Source organism: Liolophura sinensis, chromosome 1, assembly GCF_032854445.1.
Source record: "Liolophura sinensis isolate JHLJ2023 chromosome 1, CUHK_Ljap_v2, whole genome shotgun sequence".
Taxonomy (NCBI): domain Eukaryota; kingdom Metazoa; phylum Mollusca; class Polyplacophora; order Chitonida; family Chitonidae; genus Liolophura; species Liolophura sinensis.
Window position 1 is genome coordinate 43,391,317 of NC_088295.1, and position 22,904 is coordinate 43,414,220.

The 22,904-nt window shown below is 40.1% G+C and overlaps 1 protein-coding gene across 3 annotated transcripts; it reads left to right on the forward strand.

The window, feature by feature from the left end:
- The first annotated feature begins 1,587 nt into the window (after positions 1–1,587).
- Positions 1,588–19,065, forward strand: LOC135461439 (uncharacterized). 3 transcript variants are annotated; one of them, XM_064738541.1, is made up of 2 exons: positions 1,588–1,803; positions 17,468–19,065. In XM_064738541.1, the coding sequence occupies exon 2, from the start codon at positions 17,496–17,498 to the stop codon at positions 18,747–18,749; it is 1,254 nt and encodes a 417-aa protein (XP_064594611.1). In that variant the 5' UTR covers positions 1,588–1,803; positions 17,468–17,495; the 3' UTR covers positions 18,750–19,065. The 3 variants fall into 3 exon arrangements, with proteins under 3 accessions (XP_064594611.1, XP_064594614.1, XP_064594613.1); XM_064738544.1 differs by lacking the exon at positions 1,588–1,803 and adding an exon at positions 7,697–7,778; XM_064738543.1 differs by lacking the exon at positions 1,588–1,803 and adding an exon at positions 9,660–9,743.
- Positions 19,066–22,904: the final 3,839 nt, after the last annotated feature.

Genomic DNA, 22,904 nt, shown 5'->3' on the forward strand with positions numbered 1-22,904 from the left:
CCGCCAAATGTTTCAGTGACATGGACACCGACAATAACCGCATGCTGACTTGTCCGTAACAACACAGACGTTTGTTTTTGTTACATTTTCATTACGACTGTTTGTGTTTGATCGCCATCAGTTGATCAAAAGTTTTTAAATTTTAAAAGTAATACTAATGCGATTATTGTATATTAGTTTTGCGTTCTTATTGTTCCTCGTTCAGCTGTTGATCACATCCATACGTGCGCATTCCATTTGTTTGGTTACCTTAGTGGTATAGCCATGATTGATTGATCGATTGATTGATTGATTATGTTTATGATTATGTCCCACGATCAAATATTCCAACGTCAGAATAAATCTTCAAGTGCGCTTGTGAGAGTTAAAAAGAAATTGAAAGGCAAAATTCCTATCTAAAATAAACAACAATAAATAATACAACAAAGCTGGTCGCCTTCATATACGGGTAAAATGGCACCCGCTTGTAGTTCAGATATGAATTGTCGCTGTAAAAGATAAATATACTGACCCCTTCTGATATTAAGACAAACTAAACTTCTTCTGCCGTATTCGTATACAGGAAGTGAAAATATTGAATCTGTTTATAAATAACAAAAGACTGCATGCAGTAAATTGTATTAATTCTTAGTATAATATTAGTTTTCAATATTGAATCATCCGGGATTTTTTTTCTCTTCATTTTTTGAAGTGCCATTCGCCTAATGCGTGGTTCGCCTATGTTTTTCAGCCAAAACCAGTGAGTTTAAGTATACCAGTGGTCGAACTTGAAAAAAAACATGCACGATGGATCAGTCAAGCAGAAGTTAAATCAAAAAATCAAGTGCATATGTAAGCGGACTGATAGTCGTTTACTGCAGATCATGACAAGGTTTCTGAGATAAATGCCAGGTTGATGTGTTTGTACAAGCATTCACAATACATATAGGCTCACGTGACACGTTTGGCTTCCGCAACGCGGGGAAATATTTATTTGATGTAGAATCTCTCAGATGTAATTAATTTGATATTTGCATTACATTTGACAGCGCTTGAAATGGCTTCAAGGTGAGCATTCTTATCACGAGAAATAGAAGCTGTTAAGTGCACGCGGATACCGTATCAGTTGAAAACCCCTTGAAGCAAATTGCTGACGTCGCTTACGTTCCGATTTCATAATGACTGTGTACGTTGCCTTATACTGCAATTGCGGCCGTTTTCAGATCGAAGTAAAGTGAACTGCAAAGTCACAAGGGCTTTGCAAAGGCTTATCTAATATGACATCAATCCCGTAGGTGTCGTATAGTAGTGCCACAATAGACGTTCATTCACAATTACATATACTGCAGAAGAAAGGTCAACGCGCGGTGAAGCTCTGGCGATCTTTACCAGAGCCCGATCTCAGAGCTCAAACACAGCTCGGGCCCGATCGTTTACCCTTAAATCGCTGCTCATCGATTGGACGGGCCCGCCGCTGTTTGCCGGAGTACCAGAGAGGCAGCCAGCAACCCACGAGGACACGCGTCACTCGTTACGAAGCTTCGCAGCCAGGTAAGCAGATCGCCTCGCTCACTCCGCGTTCGCACACCGCTACAGTGGGTTAGATCACAGGACAGCGACTCGAGAGCGGGTCAGGTATACAGGAAAGCTCTCAGCTCTTCAGGAAATGCCGAGTTTTTAGCCAGATTACGCTGGGGGAAACGGAATAGATTTCGTGAAACAAGGAGCTTTGAGTTTATTACGTGACAACCAGTTGGATAATGACGATGTGTGTGCCGCTGTGGTAGACGGTGTAACCGACGGGACTAGCTGATACTGACTCAGGTAAGCTAACGTTTTCTGCCAAACTCATAGACCGTGTATATCTATACATGTAGACTTAAAAGACATTTAACAAATGCGGGTCATTATAACAGTCACTATTCGAAGATATCAAGATTTAAGCTTGGCTTTAACTTTTGATATAGCCTACGTTTGAACAACTGGTTGCCGGTCTGAGGCTAGTTGTTCACAGGTTTATTACGTCGTTGATCTGATATTAACTTTCTTATGGATTAGGATGAGACTAGTAATCAGACTTAATCTGATTTAATTTAAAACACCCTGAATATCTGTCCTCTTCATATTTCTTATTTTTGCACTTTGCTTAAATCAAGAGATTTAAGTTGAATGCTCATCGAAGGAAACAAATGTTCTAAAAAAATTGATAAATGTTAAGAACAGACTGCGTTACATATGATGCTGCGTCTGCATGCCTTACGTGACGTTAAAGAGTCAAGCCCTCCAAGTATACGCTGTTAAAAAAGCTTTGTGAAAACTAGCATTGACTTTAATTCTGGGGGATATGCAGTACACGACCGAATCCAAACGTCAATCCTGGCATTTATATATCACTCGTGAACCGTAAAGGTGCTTTCAATAATCGAGTTAATCATTGCATTTCTAAGACAACGCTGAACACAGGCCAGAAGCCTTTGGAAAGAGGGTAACTTGAACAACTGTAACTGTTGCAGTCAATGAACTTGTCAACACATAGTTAACTCATTTTGGGCTTGTGACACATCCTGAGTATTCTGATTCCTATCATATAATTTTGTACTGCACTGGCTGCCTCAGTGATCACATGGATACATTTGTGTTTAACTTTTGCGTCAATTTAGTCCACAAGATAGAACAGGGATGTGTGTGATTTTTTTTCTTTTCATTTTAAAACACATTCAGGTATATGTGAACAACACCTTTAATTTAAATCAATACTGTGAGCAAACATACGTTATGAGCGCGGAATGTCCGTGAGTTAAAGTCAACAGTTTATATAGACCCGTGTTTACCGGGGAATAAGATATCAGTGCTTGGGGTACGGAATGGGCATTGACAATATTGACTTATTACGTTATTTGACATATTGCTCACTCGTGTTGACCTAGCCCTGTTATGACATTTACTCATCAGAGCTAACACAGAGGAATATTTATACAATAAAGGGGCAGGTCAAATTGAGAGATGAGCCTAACCTATTCTATTCGTCTCCAGATATTATATCTGTTTGCGTGAAATCCGTATGGTCACATTGTTCTTCACTGAAAGCGCCGTCTCTCTTTATTTTCGCCGTTACACTATAAAAAGCCTACCTCCAGGAAACCCTTTACTATTCCAGCCCTTTATTAATCTGGAACTAGCTGTTATACAACACAGTTTATCCTGTGGAAAACTGAATCTTCAACGTAAATCAATTAACTCCAAGATCGTTGACGAATAACACTCAGCAGATGAAAGTGAAGGTCCCGTTCAGCTGACACACTGGCGTGGATAGCATATAACCGTGCTCATCAACGCTGTGTGTTGCGACGGATATTTTCATCTGCTCCTTGGACAATGTATTTGTCTAATAACAACTTTTGACACCCCAATTCAACCCCATTTCCACCCCATCTATTGTTGTATTCTTACAGATTTTGTGCCGAAGTAGGAAAATAATATTTATAGACTTTCATTGGATCGTGTAGAAGATTATAAATACTACATATTCCGTTTTAGCCCGTGTGTAGCATAGTTTAGATATGGCTGGATATACACGGAGATGTTATCTTACGAGGTTATAACTGCGTGTATCGCAGTAATATAAGAATTATCCCGTCCTGTGAATGTAGATAATCATGTATGATTTAGGCATATGTGCACTATGTGAAGATTATCCGACAGTTGATGCACAGATCAGCGTATCTCGAAATGAACAGATGTGCGCGGAGTGGATAATATCTAACTTCCGATGTACACAAGGTCCATCCCCCCTTTGGATGAAGAGTATCCAACTGCTGCTGTACATAAACAGTATTCAGCAGTGAATGTGGATAAAGAGTATTCAACTGTGAATATGGATAAAGAGTGTTCAACTGTGAATATGGATAAAGAGTATCCAACGGTGGATGTCGGGTACAGCATCCAGCTTTGGATGTAGATAATTACTATCCAACGGTGGATGTCGGGTACAGCGTCCAGCTTTGGATGTAGATAATTACTATCCAACGGTGGATGTCGGGTACAGCATCCAGCTTTGGATGTAGATAATTAATATCCAACGGTGGATGTCGAATACAGTATCCAGCTTTGGATGTAGATAATTACTATCCAACGGTGGATGTCGAGTACAGTATCCAGCTTTGGATGTAGATAATTACTATCCAACGGTGGATGTCGGGTACAGTATCCAGCTTTGGATGTAGATAATTAATATCCAACGGTGGATGTCGAGTACAGCATCCAGCTTTGGATGTAGATAATTACTATCCAACGGTGGATGTCGAGTACAGTATCCAGCTTTGGATGTAGATAACTACTATCCAACGGTGGATGTCGGGTACAGCATCCAGCTGTGGATGTAGATAATTACTATCCAACGGTGGATGTCGGGTACAGCATCCAGCTTTGCACGTAGATAATTACTATCCAACGGTGGATGTCGGGTACAGTATCCAACTGTGGATGCAAATCCAACCGTAAATGCAGAAAAAGTATCTACGTGTGCATGTATAACTAAAGACCGCTCAAGTGTTACTGTAGATAAAAAGTATCCAAATGTGGATGTAGATATTGTTGCATGCAAATTGGTGGGCGGACGTAAGAGGTGTGATGATGCGTGCATGAATGGTTTAATCTGCGTGAGAGATACAAAATAATAACGGAGGGTGCGTGTGTACAAAGAGATCGTAAAGTGCGTGCGCGGATAAGCTATAGCTACATATGTAGTTGTATACCGGGAACACTGAATAAAGATATGGTTCACTTGGTATGAATACATTAGCTGTAAATATTATTAGACTATGCAACGATGTACGTAAAGTAAATTTACATTGATGCATATCCTAACACTTCGTCCTTTTGATCTGCATATGCACATTGTTTGTGACACAGGTGTGTTTGTGGTAATTACAAATGATAAAACGCCATCTTGGATGTAGTGTTATGTATTGACATATAGGCTGCATATGATACGATACCCCAGATTTCAATTTTTATTCAAAGTTTGGAGAATATTACCAATTTTAAGGATATCATATAATGTTCCATAAAACAGACACGCATTCTTCACTTCTCCATTAGAGGGTGATAATCCAGTCGAGGCCTCACAATCTTTTCTCTACATCGTCGACCTTATCAGGCGGTTGTCAATGCTCTCTATGCGCAGAGTCAACGGACATGCGTAATGGGGAATGCGTAATATGACAGGATGTCGTGTCCATCGAGCGATGGCACGAAGGTATCAAGGCTGGCATCTCATATTATTCTGGGCTTTATCAATAGAATATTTATCTTTGGGGCTTTGAATGAAAAAAATAACTTTTAGTTGGCAAATTTAGAAATCGTGTTTACAAAGCTCTCCAGTCTGTAGCAAATTAGACCCTTGACCTTGACGGCATCAGGAGATTTCAAACATGTGACGAGTTTAATTCAAACACAATGACTGTTTTTCTTTTTTCGGCTTTTCAGCAGTATTTAAACTGGAATCGAACCCGGAAAGCAGAATTGAATAGTTTTGTACAAATACACTCAGTATACATGGTTCTTTCTCGTTTCAAAAATCATATCCTAGCGCTTCACGGCGCCGGTCAATTTTAATAAATTTCAAGATTTTTTTTCGTAAAAAATGTTTGATAAAGAGGAAACTTAACGGTGGCCTTGGGCTTATTCTGTGGTGTTTTAATAGTCATATGGTCTGTGGTAACATGGCTTTAAAGTTACTATGTAAATGTTTACAACCGCTGTGGCGAATAAGCAGGCAAACAGCTCCGGTTATGATGATAAATCTCTGATACGCTGACACGACCCCTGCACGTTGTACATCATATAAAGGTTATTCGCATTCGGGTTATTTATTGCCTCGTTGAGGACACACTTTTATCGCTAATGAACACAAGAAGGTATATCCAGGTATAGACGGCCACCCGCAGTGTGAACGATGGGCTGTCAAACGGCGCTAAAGCGGTTCAGTTAGCCAGGCATTCCATCAGTTCATATAATTACAAAGGGCACAGAGTGTCTCCCTGTCGTGTACCCCGGCGACTTGTAGGTATACAACCAGTTCAAAAAGACAGGAAATACCGTATGGTTCAGACTGAATAGCCGATCTATACGCAACACCAGCACTGTAGAACTTATGAGGTCACCGATGGGTATTCTGTTCCCATTTCCCAGTTACCGGCAGCCTGTTATTTCAACCAGTAGGTTCAATATCAGGCCATTTGTGTGTATGTGTAAACATGTGCTTGATATAAATACATATACATGTGTCCAATATTTGTGTATAACGGGAAGAGTATTTAGCCTATATGTACACAGCGTCACATGTTTTGATTGTATATTGAGAGCGGTAGAGTGGGCACATATGACATAGTACATAATTAATGATATAAAATTTAACATAGGGCAAATCTCACTGTCAACCACAGGTCACTTTTCATTGATACCACATCTTGTGATTTCTTTATTCGCGCGAACCTGTAGTACTTTCTTTTATTGACCAATGGCATCAGGTAAAGGGATGTACAGTAAGATTTAAATCCCGCAGATTTCCTTTTGTAGTTTATGTATACGTGTTACTAAAGGACGAGTCATTTTCTAACATTGTACCGATAGCCTGCTAGCTCCTTTCATAGCTTTTATAGTGACATGAGACCAGTTGTTAATTTAAAAAAAAAAAGCTGAAATACGTCTCGTCTTTGTAGCTGTGTGAGTTGGTCCATGACGAATTTGTGTTTACTTCTCGTCTTTGAAAAGAAAATGTCACCAGAGTAGAAGTCACACCTCTGCGCTGAAATGTTGCCGAATCAGAAGAACAGAACATACTATTGTTTGTGTGTGCGACTTTGTTGTTAGCCTCATTATATGTATATACGTCACGATAACTAATCATGATGCTTGACGAAGTTCTTGTTGTCCAGGTCATTAATCCCACAGAGCTTTGTTGATTGGTATATAGATGTGTCAAACAGGCTGATGTAGAGTGCTATAGGTACATGCACCGGTACTTACATATGTAAGTGTGCCAAACACAATTGCCCTTTAACGGCTCCATTCTATTTTGGCACATATTGAAACAGCGTTGAACTTCTTAACTAAACATAGTCCGTCAAATCTGTCGACATGTGTATTTGTCACTTTAGCCTGCAAGGCACGAAGGTACACCAATATTGGTAGAGTATATACAGCCTATTTCTGGACTTTCTTACCCAGTCAGGTCGAGGCGCCGATAAACATCATAATCATTGATAAAAAGGGTCAATTAGACCGTTTGATCTGCATTATCATTCCACGTATAAGTAGCGTTTGTTCTGTTTGACCACCCAGCTGGAAATCATCGCCTTAACTGACGACATATCCGCACATAGACGGCTCTATTTTCAGATTTTTCAGTATTTCACCACACTTAATACAAAACTTATTTGCATACTGTTTTATTCATAGGCTTAATTAGGCGTTAGTCACCGTACAGTACAGTGGTGCTATCATCAAAGATCTCTCTCTCTCTCTCTCTCTCTCTATATATATATATATATACAGCTTGTACGTCTTAAATACTTAGTCATTTTAGTCTGATAAGCTGAACCTGGTGTTTGAAAAAAAAATGCACTCCGGTTCCCTGTTTGGGAAATTTGGCCTACCTTCCCCATACAGCTTACTGGTCATTGGATGCACCATTTAAGTGCTACAACATGGCCGCTTGTGATGTAGGTTACTGAAGAACAAAACACCGTCAAGCCTGTTTTCACTCAGCATTCAGTACCAACTGGGTCACTTGTTCGGTAAGTTCAGTATTGTTCAACTCCAATGTGTGCCAAACGCTATCGCAAATCCCAATAAATTACTGCGATTGGATTCGGCTCTCATATTTCCTTCGTCAATTTTCAAAAATTTTGTTACTGATTTACAAGATGAACGTAAACTACATGTATGCCATTACCTGCCTCTTACAGCGACTTTTTGCAAGCATGCGTGTAGATCTTTGTGGCTGTCACAAGTGTACAACAACAAGCATGACAAACCCGATATTCCCGTACTTGATGTAGGTACAAGTATGTGTTTTATTTTCCGAACGTATTTTAAGCAAGACCTTTACGTTGTACCTGGATTATCATCATATTCTTTCAACAAAGTGTCATTCCTCTTTTTTTTAATCTATCTACAGAAGTGGTTTAAAACATTTTATTTTAGATCACTTGTACATGAAAAATGGTGTCATTTACATATATTTTGATGAAATGTGTCGATTTAAAATTGCATTTGAGGTATAGACAACCGTTTTACATCTTGGTTGTTTACGTTATAACCTTGACGCATCTTGGTGTTTATGTTATAACCTTGACGCTGGGTGTTCAACTTGACTTTTACTTACGAGGAGAACGCGATGTAATCAGAGGTCTAGTGTAGACAGCTAACACGCCTGACAACACTGTGAACACGAGGGTGTCAGGCCGGTACGGCATCTATGCTTTAGTTGCACAACCCCCAGTTCCTAACTTGTTACACCGTGTGCCGACTCCGTTGCATTGCCTGATATTTATCAAAATCCCTCCCCACTCCCCTCCTTCTCCACGTGTTTTCACCTGAGGACTCCAGACAGGACTGGGGTCTCAGGGCTATATAGAATTACATTATCTTTGACTGTTACACGCATGAAATACGCCGATAAGGTGAGCAGTGGAGCCGAGTTACGCTGACGCTGCTCTGACTATATAGAAACGCCCAGACAATATACATGTGAATTTTGAAGGAGAGACTGGGTCGAATATTAAAACACTCCGATAGAAGATTGAATTAAGATGGGACGATTCTTCTTGACTATATTAATGGCCACCGGGTTGAATTAAGAAGGGACCCGGTTCACTAGCTAGATGCCTATATGGTCGCACCGATTTAGGATGGTGTGGGTGGGGGGAGTAGATTGACACTGTGCCTGAGCTAAGTACTTAAGACTATGTTACATCTTCACGGAGAGAAATAGCCACATCGCATTAAATACATCCGGGATCAAATCATTCTGAATTACTCTCCTTACAGGATTATAATACAAGCTGCTGATAGAGATCATCTTCCCAGATGATCTTTATATGAGTAGGTGGGCAGATCTGTGTTAGAACACTGGTTACAATCATACTTATACCTTATTTGATCACATTTGTCCATTACTACATGGAGATATTATTTTCCTCTGTGTTAAGGAAACACTTTAAGTGGGGAATTCGATGGTCAAAGCCTTCAAAAAATCAATGTAACAGGTGTCAAACTTTACTAATCACAATATGTCTAAATCGTCAGTCCAAATGGATCTTTTCGTGTGTATTTTTTTTTCTGGATTTATAGACTTTGTCACAAGTCAAAAATCTGTACGGAATGTCTAAATATCGAGTGGGCGTTAAAATACTTCTATTTGGAGTGAAGCTAGGCTACTTCGTACTATGGCTAGACTTTACAGCGCTACCTATCCTGTTGACGAAAACGACACATGTGTCAGTCATGTTACTATCTGGCCGTGCGCGATATATTAGTAGTGGGAGATGTTATTTATTCTCATTTGTCTTTGACGTGCTGTTCCTACTCTGTACATGCTATTCGTGTATGCCATTAGACGGTAAGATGTTTGTGACGTCTAGAAGTATGTATAGAAGCATCCTATAATGAACGAAGTCATCATCTATACAACTGATGAACAGGACTCAGATCGTAGTGTAGGTTTGAACATCACCTGTTGTCTCTTCAGAAATTTTAAGGTACGTATAATATTGATTTTAGTAATTGAAGATTTCTAAAGGTTGTTGAATTACGTAAAAATATTTTATTTACTTGAGTGTATAATTGGAATCATTTTGTAGAATTTTCTAGCCGACACTTGTGGAGCCACTGTCTTATAACACTGTGCAAAAATGTTTTTCGTTATACAATTCCACTTTACCAGATACTGTGCGTACATTTACTGAGAAAGATCCCTAAAAATGGTAAATGACCAACTTATATTTCATTTGTTTTGTAAAAACGTGGAAATGTAAATGTGTTGGTTGTTGCCGTTTTGCTCTGATCATTGTTGACCACTTACTCATTAAGTATGGTTCTTTCAGTCAGTTGTCTGTATGGGCGCATAAAGCATATAGTGTAAGTAGCATTTGTCAGAAGTGTCACGCGTGCAAAGTAAGTCCGCGCTGGTATAGTTTCTTGACAACCAGCCGAGTTTCATAACTTTTGTGCGACCGTCTCCATTAACATCACATGTGAGACACGCCAAGGCGGGCTGATCCATTTATATAAAGGTTTCTTAATTTATGCAAACATTTTTTTTTCTTTAAAAAAGAGTTTAGTTCTGTGTTAACGTGAATAGACGGACGAAACATCTGGTCAAGAATATGTTAACTGGCTGAATGCTCATTAGAATCTTAATCTTTGAGAATCTTGGCATCTGGGCATTAAATGTGAGAGGTACATAGGGATGAAAAATGGTGATGAGTTACTCTGGTCGGTTTACACGTGGTATGTGGAGAATTCGAGGCGTGTGGTCATTGTCTGCCAGTCGTCTGTCATCTAAGCTGACCACTGGCAACAGTCCAGAGTGACAACTGACCAACTTGTTTGACCAGAGGGTCGAAATTGGCTATTGTCAGTTTGTGACAAAACTGGTGTAGGCGACTATCCATTTCATCTTTTGAAGACGGAATAAAGGCGTAGAATATTCAATGAGCATTCAGTGGCATTGATTGAATTCTCGGTTGATATGGTCGCCTAGCACATTTATCTGACTGACCACGTCTGAACACCATTACATCTCAGTGGGTTTCGTCCCAGGGTGTGTATTTCTCACATTAAATGAAAAAAAGAGAAAAAAAATGAAAAGCTTTCTCGAAAACGCTAAATGAATACCATGGCTGTTCTAGAATATGTTGTACTTTGAGAGACCCCAGTTTTACGATTATAGAATAACACAGAGTGCTTTGTAGAAGGTAAGATCCATGCTTGGTCATACTTGAGCGATTTAGTGTAAAAAAAATGCCGACAGAATGAGTTTTTTTGAATGACACTTTAATCGAAATTCTTAATGCCATTTTGTTCGCTTTCAGACGTATGCCTCTAGCACAACTAAGATCTATTCGCATAGGTAAACTGCTTGTAAGTTTGATTAGAGACGTCCTCATTGGCCTGTAAGAGTGTGAGATCTTTTTTACACGTGTAGTACAATGCGATCAGGATCAAATACTTTTCTTTGCATAATACCTTGTAAGATGTCAGTTATAAAGTAGGAACCAGCTCATAGAGATAACGTATTCGCTTCGTGGTTTCATCCACACGGTCTGTATACATGCTGGTCCGTAAATTAGCATTCAGCTACACCTGTTAATATCGTATATATAGCACTGGCCTGTGTACTGGGTACTTCATATCTTTACTTTCTGAAAATGCAGAAAGTTTCCTGAAAATATCCTAATCCGCCGATCTGCAGCCAATTTGAATGATTGCTGAGATGTTTGATTGAAAATACGCATGTTCGCAATGACATGAAGTACCTTTTAGTTTCCTATGACGATCAGGGTGAATGCAGACGAAAGGAAGTTGTCTTTTTCCAACTTTTTCTTCCAGAATGAATACTTGGAATATATTTTAAGACATTGCATTGTTGAATTAAGATGAATAATTTTATCAACATATACCAATAACCCTTTTTATTTCTTTGTAAACAGTTGTTAAATTCCCAAACTACCTAAAAGAGAACCGATTGGTCTCAAAAATTTTTAGTTGGTCGGACGTTCCCGTCTAAAATAGTGCTTTATTGTTTTACATAGTCATACTGTTGTTACAATTAAGATCAAAGTCCAAAGCGTATACGCTAGACCCATGGTCACCTTGACACACTGATTCATTAACGACAATCTCTGACTAGGAGGTTTCCCGGTTTGGGTCATAATTATATATCTATATGTCAACTTCCCGCACGGAAATTGTAGGTAATCAAACAGTTTCATTCTTTGGCGAACATTAGACCAACGTTGTTGTGATCCCGCATCCCATTCGCATGGTCTATTTACGTCTGCGCTAACATACACAGCTGGAGACAAATATTTACATGGCACGCTTACATTTGTACATAAAATAGACATGGACAATACGCACATACTAAAGTCGATCCTGTGGGTAAACACGGCAACGGATGTTAACTGTGATTTGCGGGTATTAACGATACAAAGAAGTGTTGTTCTACCAACTACACCCTCGTTAACACATTGCTGTGTTGTCAGTGAAAACAAAGAAGTAAGTCTTGATATTCCAGGTATATTCTGAATTTGTACAAGAATATACTTTAATGCCAAATGCATGCAAAAGAGAATTATTGTTCGATTTTCGAAACCAAAGGCCTTATTTTGAGAAACCAAGATGTCTAATTTTAGTTATTGATGTCTCAGTTTACCATTAAGTTTTCGATGTCGCATTTTACCAGTGAGTTATTGATGTCACGCTTGAAAAAGTCCTTAAACATTGTGATATTGAGTCCATGCGGCAGCCATTGACGCGCTCATGTTGTGACAGTCGATATGTTAGTGTCATTATTTTAGTGAGTCAGACACCGATAGTGTAGCTGCTATACCATCCATCTCTTGATCTCAGACTTTTGCTTGACTAATCTCAGGTTGGTGCTTGCTGAGAACGATCTTAATTATGTTGGATCCAGTTTTGTTGTGCTTATTGCCGTGTCGGCCGATGAATTGCTGTTGAGTTGGACATTGTAATGGGCTTTCTGATCAGGCCTTACTCTGCGTGTGACCGAGTCTGACATGTCTTATACTTGTCGGGCGCCTCTAAATAATGGACGTCGGGTGATGTGAGGGCGGAACTGACAAAAACAATATTGAACCGATTAACGGAGAGCACACGTCACAAAGTCCTCGCATGGTTTCATTTTAGTAAAATCATCAGTTGACAAACTGCAGTCCAAAATATTGGAATGCAAGCCTGATCAATCCACTGACAAAAAGCTGAAGATGTGAGGCTGCCATTTTACTGAAAATTTAGTTCCTATTCATTGGCAGTGTGGGCACTATGTAGAAAAATATTGTTGGTTTGTTTTGTTCAGAGGAAGTTGAGGATCTCATACACTCTGCTTATTTAAACATGTATACTAATCTTGTACACATATTTGTTCACTGTTGGCGGTGTTTCATTATATCTGCATGATGATGAACATTGTGCCAGGATGAAATGATATCTGTTTCTTATGTTTTTTTTTTTGTTTAACTTATCGTCATTTAGGATGATAGTGAATATTGTCTGATATCTTAGTCACGAATTTGAAGAGTTTTCACAAAGTCCGTCCTTGTGGTTTGAGTCGCAGACACGAGGGTGTTGTACTGAGCCCTTAGTTTTACTAACTTGTTATACCGATTAACAACAATGTGCATAAACAGTATCCAGTGGCAAATCCTTCCTGTATGTGTTATCGTGGTCAGTTCACATATACATGTCGTATAGAATTTATCAGTACTCGAGAACAAAATGAAGTGATTCTTGTGACGAAGTCAATCTCTTAAGGATCATCAAGGAAGATATAATCTCCGACGTGCCCTGATATTATGAAATACAGAACAAAAGTGCGAAAAGTCCTGCAGTCAACGTCTCAAAGGAGAGGTTGTCTGTACTTACGTCATAGAAACGCCTCTTTCCTGGTTAAGGATAGCGCCGAAAGGGCAGGGCTGGGGAGGGTCAAGGGTTAGAGGATCATTGAGCCAGATTTAATCTCTAACTGTTTACAAGGGATTTACAGTGACACAACTTGCAACGGCCACAGCGGTTCCCCCTGGGGTCGCAGCTTGCCGTTAAGTCCCCTGTCTGAAGGGGGTCCCGGTAATTTATTCGGCGCGGCAGTGTCCCGCTATTGTTAGTAAAAATGTAAATATTTTCCAGACGACTCGGTCATTTATCGCCGCTCAAGCATTGTCGTTCAGTTACCCTTCCGGCGATATACTCGTCCCAACGAAGCCCCTTGGAGTTTCCGGCAAACCCAGAACGAACCGGAGCGTCGATGGTAAGCCCTCTTCTTGACTGGGATCACACCCGCAGTCGGGGGCTCGAAACTAGAGATAAGCGAGCTTGGATTACACGGCTTCTTGTTGGCTTCTCGACACTTGAGTATTTGTCTTGAGATCTTCTATAGCACTACAGGTTGTTCTCAAGTGGTGATGATATAAAAGTCGAAATTCCTCTCGAAGAAGGGTTATTGCTGGACAAGCTGTTATACCTTTCAATTGCTACCGAACCACTACAACAGGTAAGGTCTGGATCTATTCCTCCTGAATCCATACAATGTTCGATAGTGCTATAGCCATCAACCTAAACACGCTGAGGATGACCGGCTTAATTTAGTCAGTTTGAACTTCTTCCTTAGACTGTGTATATTAGTTTTAAGTTTTCATGAAACTATAGCTACAGTTTACAGTACGATAAAAAATATCGGCTGCTTCAAAAACCAGATCTGCTGCAATCTTTACTGTAAACCGATGCTACGACCTAGATTGATAATATTGTTACTGTAACCCATTCAAGCTGCAACGTCATGTTGCATGATGGTTACGATATCTTTCTTGCCGGCGAATCAGTCATCAATGAATGATATACAGTAGCATGTTGCATGATGTGTACCATATGTTACGATAGTTTAATTGTTGCCAGTGGATCTGTCATCAATGGTTGATATACAATGAACGATATACAGTGGCATACTGCATCATGTGTACGATATCTTACGATATCTTTGTTGCCAGTGGGTATATCATCAAGAAATGATATACAATGGTCGAATGATATACAGCAGCCAATAAGCCACGTGGGATACACTATGAGGGCACATAAGCCTAACACGCCAGAAAGAGAACTCCGGTGGAGCTTAGTGAAATAAACATTATAGTGTTTTAAACTCGTGGTATATGATACGTTATCTATATCAAGGTCGATTGTTGAACTGCAGACAGATATCGATCATTAACAGCTTGTGGGACATGCGTTATTTCAGCTAATGGTTGTCTGTAGGCAGATGACCACATTTTACCGATATAGTTAACAATGATGATGGCAGAGGACTGTTAAGAACGCTACATTCTCTGCTTATACGATGTTTGCAGTCATCTCCAGTCGGTGGTGTTACGATAATTGTGTAGCTTTAGAGCTGCGTTGAGATTAAGTATGAAGCCAGCTACTGTTTCTGCCGACTAGCCCTTCAATGGTGTCTGTAAAATTAAGTATTTCATATTCCTTGTTCACATTATTTTGTTGTATGATGTATTAGTCGCGGACGATTTTTTTATAGTTGTGACAAATGTAACAAATGTTTATTTGCGTATACTTGTATTTGTTTACACCTGTCTTAATTCATCAAAGCCTCAGACATTCTTTGTTGAATTGTTGAATTGTTTAACACCTACACCCATTTAGACAATTTATCTGGCCTAACTTCAATATACACTTCGTTTACAGAAAATCCACATTTTCAAATTTCATAAGAAAAAATATATATAAATAATGTCAAGTTATTAATGTCTGCTCAGGATCATTTACAAATACATATCAAACATTGAGAAAAGATCAAACACGGCATAAGCTTTTATGATGGGTGAAAATGTATTTAGACATTCATTTTTCCAATTGTAATGAACATTTGTTTTGGTCAGATGTAATGAGAAATAGATTTTTTATATGGGCAGTTATTTCTCCACCAATTCGTGTGTTCGAGGTCGTCATGACCCGCAGAATTAAAATGTTTTCTTCGTATTGTCCACAACACACAAATCCACAGGTGGGTGGGTCTAGCATGGTGTTAATGCTTCTGACTAATAGCTAAGTAATGGCTCTCGGTGATTTCAGACTCGCCAGGTTGCTCCTATAGATCATTGTAACAATCAAAACAGGCCATTGTTCACGCTGCATTCAACATGATGCCGCCCAGTTCTTAACAAACCGTCATTGACATGGATATTCATCTTTGGCATACAGCTACAACTGTCTGCGGAGAATGAACCAAGCTTCGGGGTCCAAACGGGCTATGTTTGTAGACACCATTGAACAAACCCTGCGGACAAATTCGAGCTCTTAGCGACGACTGTTCTATTGATTCCTTAAAGCCCAAGCAAAACCCGTGACATGCATTTCAAATGCTGTACACACATCCACTGGGGCATATCAGTCTGTTTATATTTACATACGTATGTCGTATATTTCATCTTGATGAGGAATTCCGGTTTAATCGCCCGCATATATATTGGGACAAATCTGTTACAAAAGAAAACGTTTGGGATGAAATCATCCGTGCATGCATAACAATTAACATCGTCCAAGGCTTTTCACTGAAATACATAAAAAAGGATCGCATGAACAGTGTGACTTCTTTTGAAAGTTGCTTCCAGGTTTCCGTCTATTATGAAGAGAGTATAATATTTTACTGGTTTTCAGAATAGATTTCATAAGAGAATTATACTCAAACGTTAATGTAATGAAAAGCACACTACTCTCATTTTGTTGTTATTGAAGTGAGTAATACTTCTGCAAAGCTACAGAAAGTATTACTCACACTCTGCTGTTAAAATAATAGTATTAGTATTAGTATGTGTATATGTATATGTGTGCACTTATCCGAGTAGATGTCCACAACACGTCATTGTCTGCCTCAGCTAATCGAGAGCAAACACAGGTAACATGACAACCCGGAGAGTTTGACCCTAACCCGCTCATTAGGACAGGAAATACTTACTAAGCCTGTGTTCTTATTATTTCGTTTGTAAGCACTAGGTACTTATGTGGGGCTAGAAAGGAAGGGCCAGACAGGAATCCCGCTGACAGAGGGACGGGAAGGAGGGAGGGTGTCCCTTCTCCGCCCAGTCCCTCGCCCACGCCCATCGCCTTTCTTTACCTACGTCGCACACAGACTCTAATAATGCTGATATGCCTTGGGCCAGTACTTATACCGTCATCATTATTGCTCATGATAGTCTGCTGTTATTGTATCAGGAGGGAAAGGGTATGTCAAGATTGTAAATTGCAGTTGATCTGGGGTGAAGTAAGCTTATCAAATAATATCAAGGAATGTCTTCCTAGGAGTATGGTTAACTGGACACGTTTATCTCGAGAGGACTTGGGAGGCTTTCGTATTTTCACTGTGGCTTGATAAACTGATTGACAATTTATCGATCATTGCCGGTCAGCCCTTGAGGGAGTGTCCAAATATTTTAAATGAGCTGGATCTTTATCAACCTCCCACAGTTGATAGACTCTAAGTATGGTGTGAAGTCCTGTTTCTACTCGTACTCCATACATTCGGAAAAGTTTAGTTTCGGAAAACCATCTTTGTATAACTTTGACGATTTGCTTGAGTCAAAGTTGAAGTCACCGACTTTCAACATAATTTCAGTGCTGCCCTTTGAAATGCTACCATCATATTATTTACATTTTGTCATTCTTTTTTATTTTTCAGATAGGCGTAAATAGAAGAATCTGTGAAGATGTTGAGGTGGTTTAAGAAGCGGTACCAGAGACCTGTGCCTGGGAAGAACGCCCCCAGCTGCAAGAAAGACGAGTACGGATTTGACGGAGAAAACTCGTCCGCATTTATTCGGAAAGTAGAGCACATCTACGAGGAAATACCGGATATTCCGTCCCCACGGGAAGCGGAATGTGTCTCTAAACTAAGCGTTAAGAACCGCGACAGAGTCAGGGTTAGGGCAAGAGTGGGCCCCGAACTTCCACCCCGCAACTCAAACCGCTTGGCCAAGCATCGGGCCTCCTATGCCCAGTGGAGATTTCAAGCTCTGTCCAGGAAGACTTTGTCGTTGCCCGAACTGGTGGAAGCTACGACAAATAGTGCGGACCGTTCAGTTTTGTCCCAGTGTTGTGATGACTTTTTTAGTGATGCCCAAATACACCATACTGAGCATGGATCAGTGAGTCACGTTCCACACGTGACCAAACGGTGTCGTCTGCTTCCAGAAAACAATGATGGCGCGTTGGAGAACTTGGTGGCCGAATTCGACCGGAGTCTTATCACGGGCTTCCAGGATACCAAATACAGCCCTCAGGAAAGTGACAGTGGTTATGATTATTCAGGCTCGAGCTCTAACGGAAGTGACGTAAATGATTCCGGACTGTGTGGAAGTTATGAGTTTCATCTGTCCAAAGCGGAGCAACTTCGCCGAATTGAACAGGAAATACACAACCTGTCGAACCAATCCCACTGCGATATTTCCTCAACTGTCAGATCCAGGGATAGGTTGCTTAAGAAGCGTCAGAAACTGTTCGCTCAGAAATCCAGAGACCATTCACTGGGCTCGCTGTCGTCGTCTGCCTCTGTCACATCTGATTTGGACTTGGACGACGAAACGTTAGCGTACGGAGAGAGAGCCGATTTCAGCTCATGTGAAGACTTCTCTTGTCGTAAGCCCTTGTCCAGCCATCGTAAGCAGACTTTACAAAGACAGGTAGACCAGGAGAGAGATTCTGTGAAATTCAGGCATCGCAGTCACGACAAGGCTTTGTGCAAGCAAATTATGACTGTAGAGAAGGGACGTGTTGCTACAGAAAACGTGAAAGAAAGAAAGACACCGTCAGAAACCACAACAAGACGTAGCAGTCGAGATATTATGAAATCAAAAAGTTCTGTAACAGGGGAGACAACTCCGCGTTATCAACGCCCTTCTGGCAGCAACAGACTATTGAGTGATCTTATAATGAAAAACAACGACAACTTGTTCTTTGCTTGAAACTCCACTGGGCTATGATTATAGTGCTAAGTTTGGCTTGTGTTTGTGTCCGCCACTCAAACCTGCTGTCATTTCACATTGTAAACATGTCTATGTTGTTTGTATTTTATTTGTGCTATGTTATTTTAACCCCAAACGAGAAATGATGGGCTGCACTAGTATGAACTGCTCAGCGTATAGGCCTACCCCATGCCGGATAATGTTAACGAGTGCATGGTCACAGACAGTGAGGTTCATCGTTTTTTCCGTATATCATTTCATTATTTGGAATCAGTATAAAGTCTGTATTTTTGAAACAATGAAATCTGTTTCTGCATCGACATATCTTGGCATTTTTTGGTTAGTTACAGATTTATTTAAGTAGTTGATTGGAGTTTTCAGTCGTCCTCAAGAATATTTCACTTGTTCGACGGTGATCAGGCGGTGATCACTCACTGATTCGAGAATTAAGCAAGGCCATCAGATATATTTTGGATGTGACCATGAACTGTTAAGAAGCCATCCTGACAGTAATTTTTTTTTAATCACCATAACGTAAATGATAAAGATAAGTTACTAGCGCGCAATATGGACAGCTTTCTGTGCCATTTTGGAAACAGCCACGGGAATCTCGCTGGCTCGGACGATTAAAGCTCTTGGTAACTTCAACTATATCAGATCCTTGTTCTAATCCACTTCTTCCCCTCATCTCAAAAGGGTTCCCCCGGTTTCCCCCACCCATAAATCTGACTGCCAAGTGAAAAGCTCCCGTCCAGGGAGTTCAACACCATTCAAATAAATGAACTCATCTGTAGATGTCGAACAGCTGAAAAATTACTGATGGCGCTTGAATTCAGTTTCGGCTGATTTATTGAGTATGTCGGATTCGTGTTTTACGTCGTACTTAAGAATATTTCACATATACAACGCCGTCCAACATTATGGTGGGGGGAAACCGGAAAGAGCCCAGGGAAAACTCACGACCATCCGCAGGTTGCTTGTTTTCATATTTGAATTGATTTGAATAATTGACAGCTATAATTTGTGGACGTCAAGGAGTTCATGTATATCATTCCGTTAAGTGATGAGCCATTAAATTACCATAACAATTATCCCGCTCCCAGTAGTTCATTACGTTACACTTTAGCCTTCATTTTTGTTGCATTTATAATGTAATTGGTTTTATTATATAGGAAAATGTCGCATCTAGCTCATTATTTAACAACAATGTTTCTAACGCTCACGTGTCATGTGAAAATGGATTCTACAAACTCAGTGGCTGTGTCACGAGTGTTTGCAATGTTAAAAGCCTAACTACAGTTAAATGGCAAATGACCGTGTTTCAACGATTGTGTGTGACCTGATGCCAATGATCACGCTCTTCTTTTTACTGGATTAACTCCGGTTATCAAATTATTTTCTTCATCGAAAATCGTTTAGAATAATAGCGATTTCATTACTAAACGTTGCTTGAGGGAAAGAGATTTAAATTATCTACCAATTCACAACTGAGACATGCCATGCAGTAAAAGGCTAAATATCACACCTTAATTGGATATATTTAACTGGGGCATGCTTAATATAGATAAACCTAATATATCCCCCCCCCCCCCCCCCCGCTCACCATAATGCTGGTCGCCGTCGTATAAGTGAAATATTCTTGAGTAAAAACGCCTATCAAAAAATACACCAATATATCAGTCAATTAACTAATCAATCGATCCATCAATCAAACCTAATATAAAGCTATTGTCACATTTATGGAGAAAAATATGGGTTTAGGACGTGAGCGATGCCACTGCTACTCTTGTAACAGACCTAGCAATGTAGCCTCCCGGTTATGATGACAGTGACTTTGATTTATCTTGAACTCTGAAATTTATCCTCATCCTAAAACATGGCCACGGAGAGGGAATTTGTGGATTCCCTCGCTCTCACAGTTTGAGGGACTTTGGTGTCAACAAGTGGATGCCATACTTGTGCCACTAATTGTGTATATAGTCTACGTTCGTTGAGGACCACTTTTCCTCCACCAAAATGCCTACAATGTGCATATTTGAACGTTCAAACGTTCGTCTGTAGTTTTGCAGTTCGATGGTATATCCTGAGGACTCCGGCTTTCTCAACCCATAATGTAGTGACTGCCATTATTATGTCTTGATTAAAGTGTTAAACAAAGATAAGTAAGTAAATAAATAAACAAACAAGTGCACCGAAAATGAAATGTTGCTACATAATGAGGTATTGATTTTAGTCTTAGTTGAAAGACAGTTCTGCAGAAAAGAAAATAACTCACGCTTGGTATAACTTATACGAGCACGTAACTACCATGACAACGTAATGCTTACAACACTTAAACCACTTTCACAAACCTTCGTATGTCATAATTCGTAACTTTTTCGTAACAAATGTTGAAGCGGTTGTATAGCCATAAGGCGACGTATTTATGAGAAAAGGTATAGAAAATCCACTTACGAAGCCTGGCGATAGTGGCCCCAAGCTGCAATGGAAGTTACATGCACGTAATTCTTAAAGATGATTTTGTGGAACACTTCTCTTGGTAAATTAATGTAACTTATATAAGTACGACTTAGATAAGTTTTTAGTTTTGAAGGCGGGCCAAGGGTTTCGAGTCCCAGTGCGATTGGAACCTGTACGCTCAGACGTCTGTTTAGGTAACGCACAAACTGAATATTTGTCTATCAAAATAAGGATCGATCCCAACAGTTTGAACCAAAATCAACAGAGCGTATATATATATTTCATATTTGCACCACAACGAAAGGCACCTGCCGTCTTTATTGATGTTTACCTATCAAAGGCATTAAATCAATCTAAACTGCCTATACATTGTCAAAGAAGATTTCGATTTCAGATATACTTTGTGTATATAGAAGTGCGCTTATGACATAGGTCAAATTACCAGTTATATTGATTGGCTTATCAGTAACTGGAAGAAATTTAAATAAACGCGTAATAGCAATATCAAATTCTAGTGTAAACAGCAAATACATTTTTTTACGAAATTAGTCTGTGCTGAATTTTGCGAAAACGAGGCGTCGTTGTTATAAATTGACGCATCCACCACCTATACAGTGAAGATCTTAAAAGCACATTCACTGAAATTGTTCTGGCGAAAACAACAAATATCCTATACGGAGACTAGTGTATATTTACTAAACAAACAAGCCAAATGCTTTGGATAAGTGTACAGTAAAGCTATGAAGACAGCCCGACATAGAAATTAATTGGTCCAACAGATTATTTCAGCAATAGCTTACATTTTTGCCGCTATGTACTGTTTATGATGGTTGTCTCTAATAAGATCCCGGAGGGTTTTGTTTGGCAATGCAGCCCTGTTAACATCTACTGCACCCACTGTGTGGTGGCGCGAAACGGAAGCTCCTGAAATGGGCTTTCGGTATCCAGCATTCCTCTGCGATGACATTTCCGGTGCTCCTTTAGGAAAGAAATGTCCACACCGATCTGTTACACTGGACCTCAAGTGTTCAGAGATAACGCATCGGGCTTTGAGAGCTGCTAATAATTTTCTGTCAATCATATCGTCACAGTAACTGTGAAAATCGTCACCAACATTCTCATAAGATGCCCAGCTCCTACACAGAGACTCACAACTCCTGCTATACGCAGTGCCTCGAGGGTGGCACACGGGGTAATCCGAAGGATCGGGCAAGCGCGAGAATTTTTGATGCCTTCCTTCAAAAAGATGGCGGTCTATGTCTTGTGATCGAAAACAGCGCCGTCCCATTCGAGGAGAATTTACTCTAGAGTTAATAAGTTTGTGTGCTTCGGAAATGTCCGACATATCCAAGTCATTCATCAGGTCGTCCACTTCCTCCTCCAAAATTCGAAGCTGTTCAATTTTAGACAAATAATATTCATATCCAGTCACAGGAGATAAATCGACGACGTCACTTCCGGTGGAGCTGCAGTTGGAGTTTTCGTACCCACTGTCGCTGTCTGCAGTCTCCAGACAATAGTCCCCTTGTCGAGAGAAACCAAATCTCGACCTGTTTGGCTTATTTCTTTCATAGCTGTTTCTGTGACGTGTCACTACTATGGGTTTCTTATCTGGCTTCTCCAACATGGTGTGCCATCGTCGTGTTGTGGGCCTGTTTTTCCTCGGCGGTTTAACGGGGTGTGGCCTGGGTGATC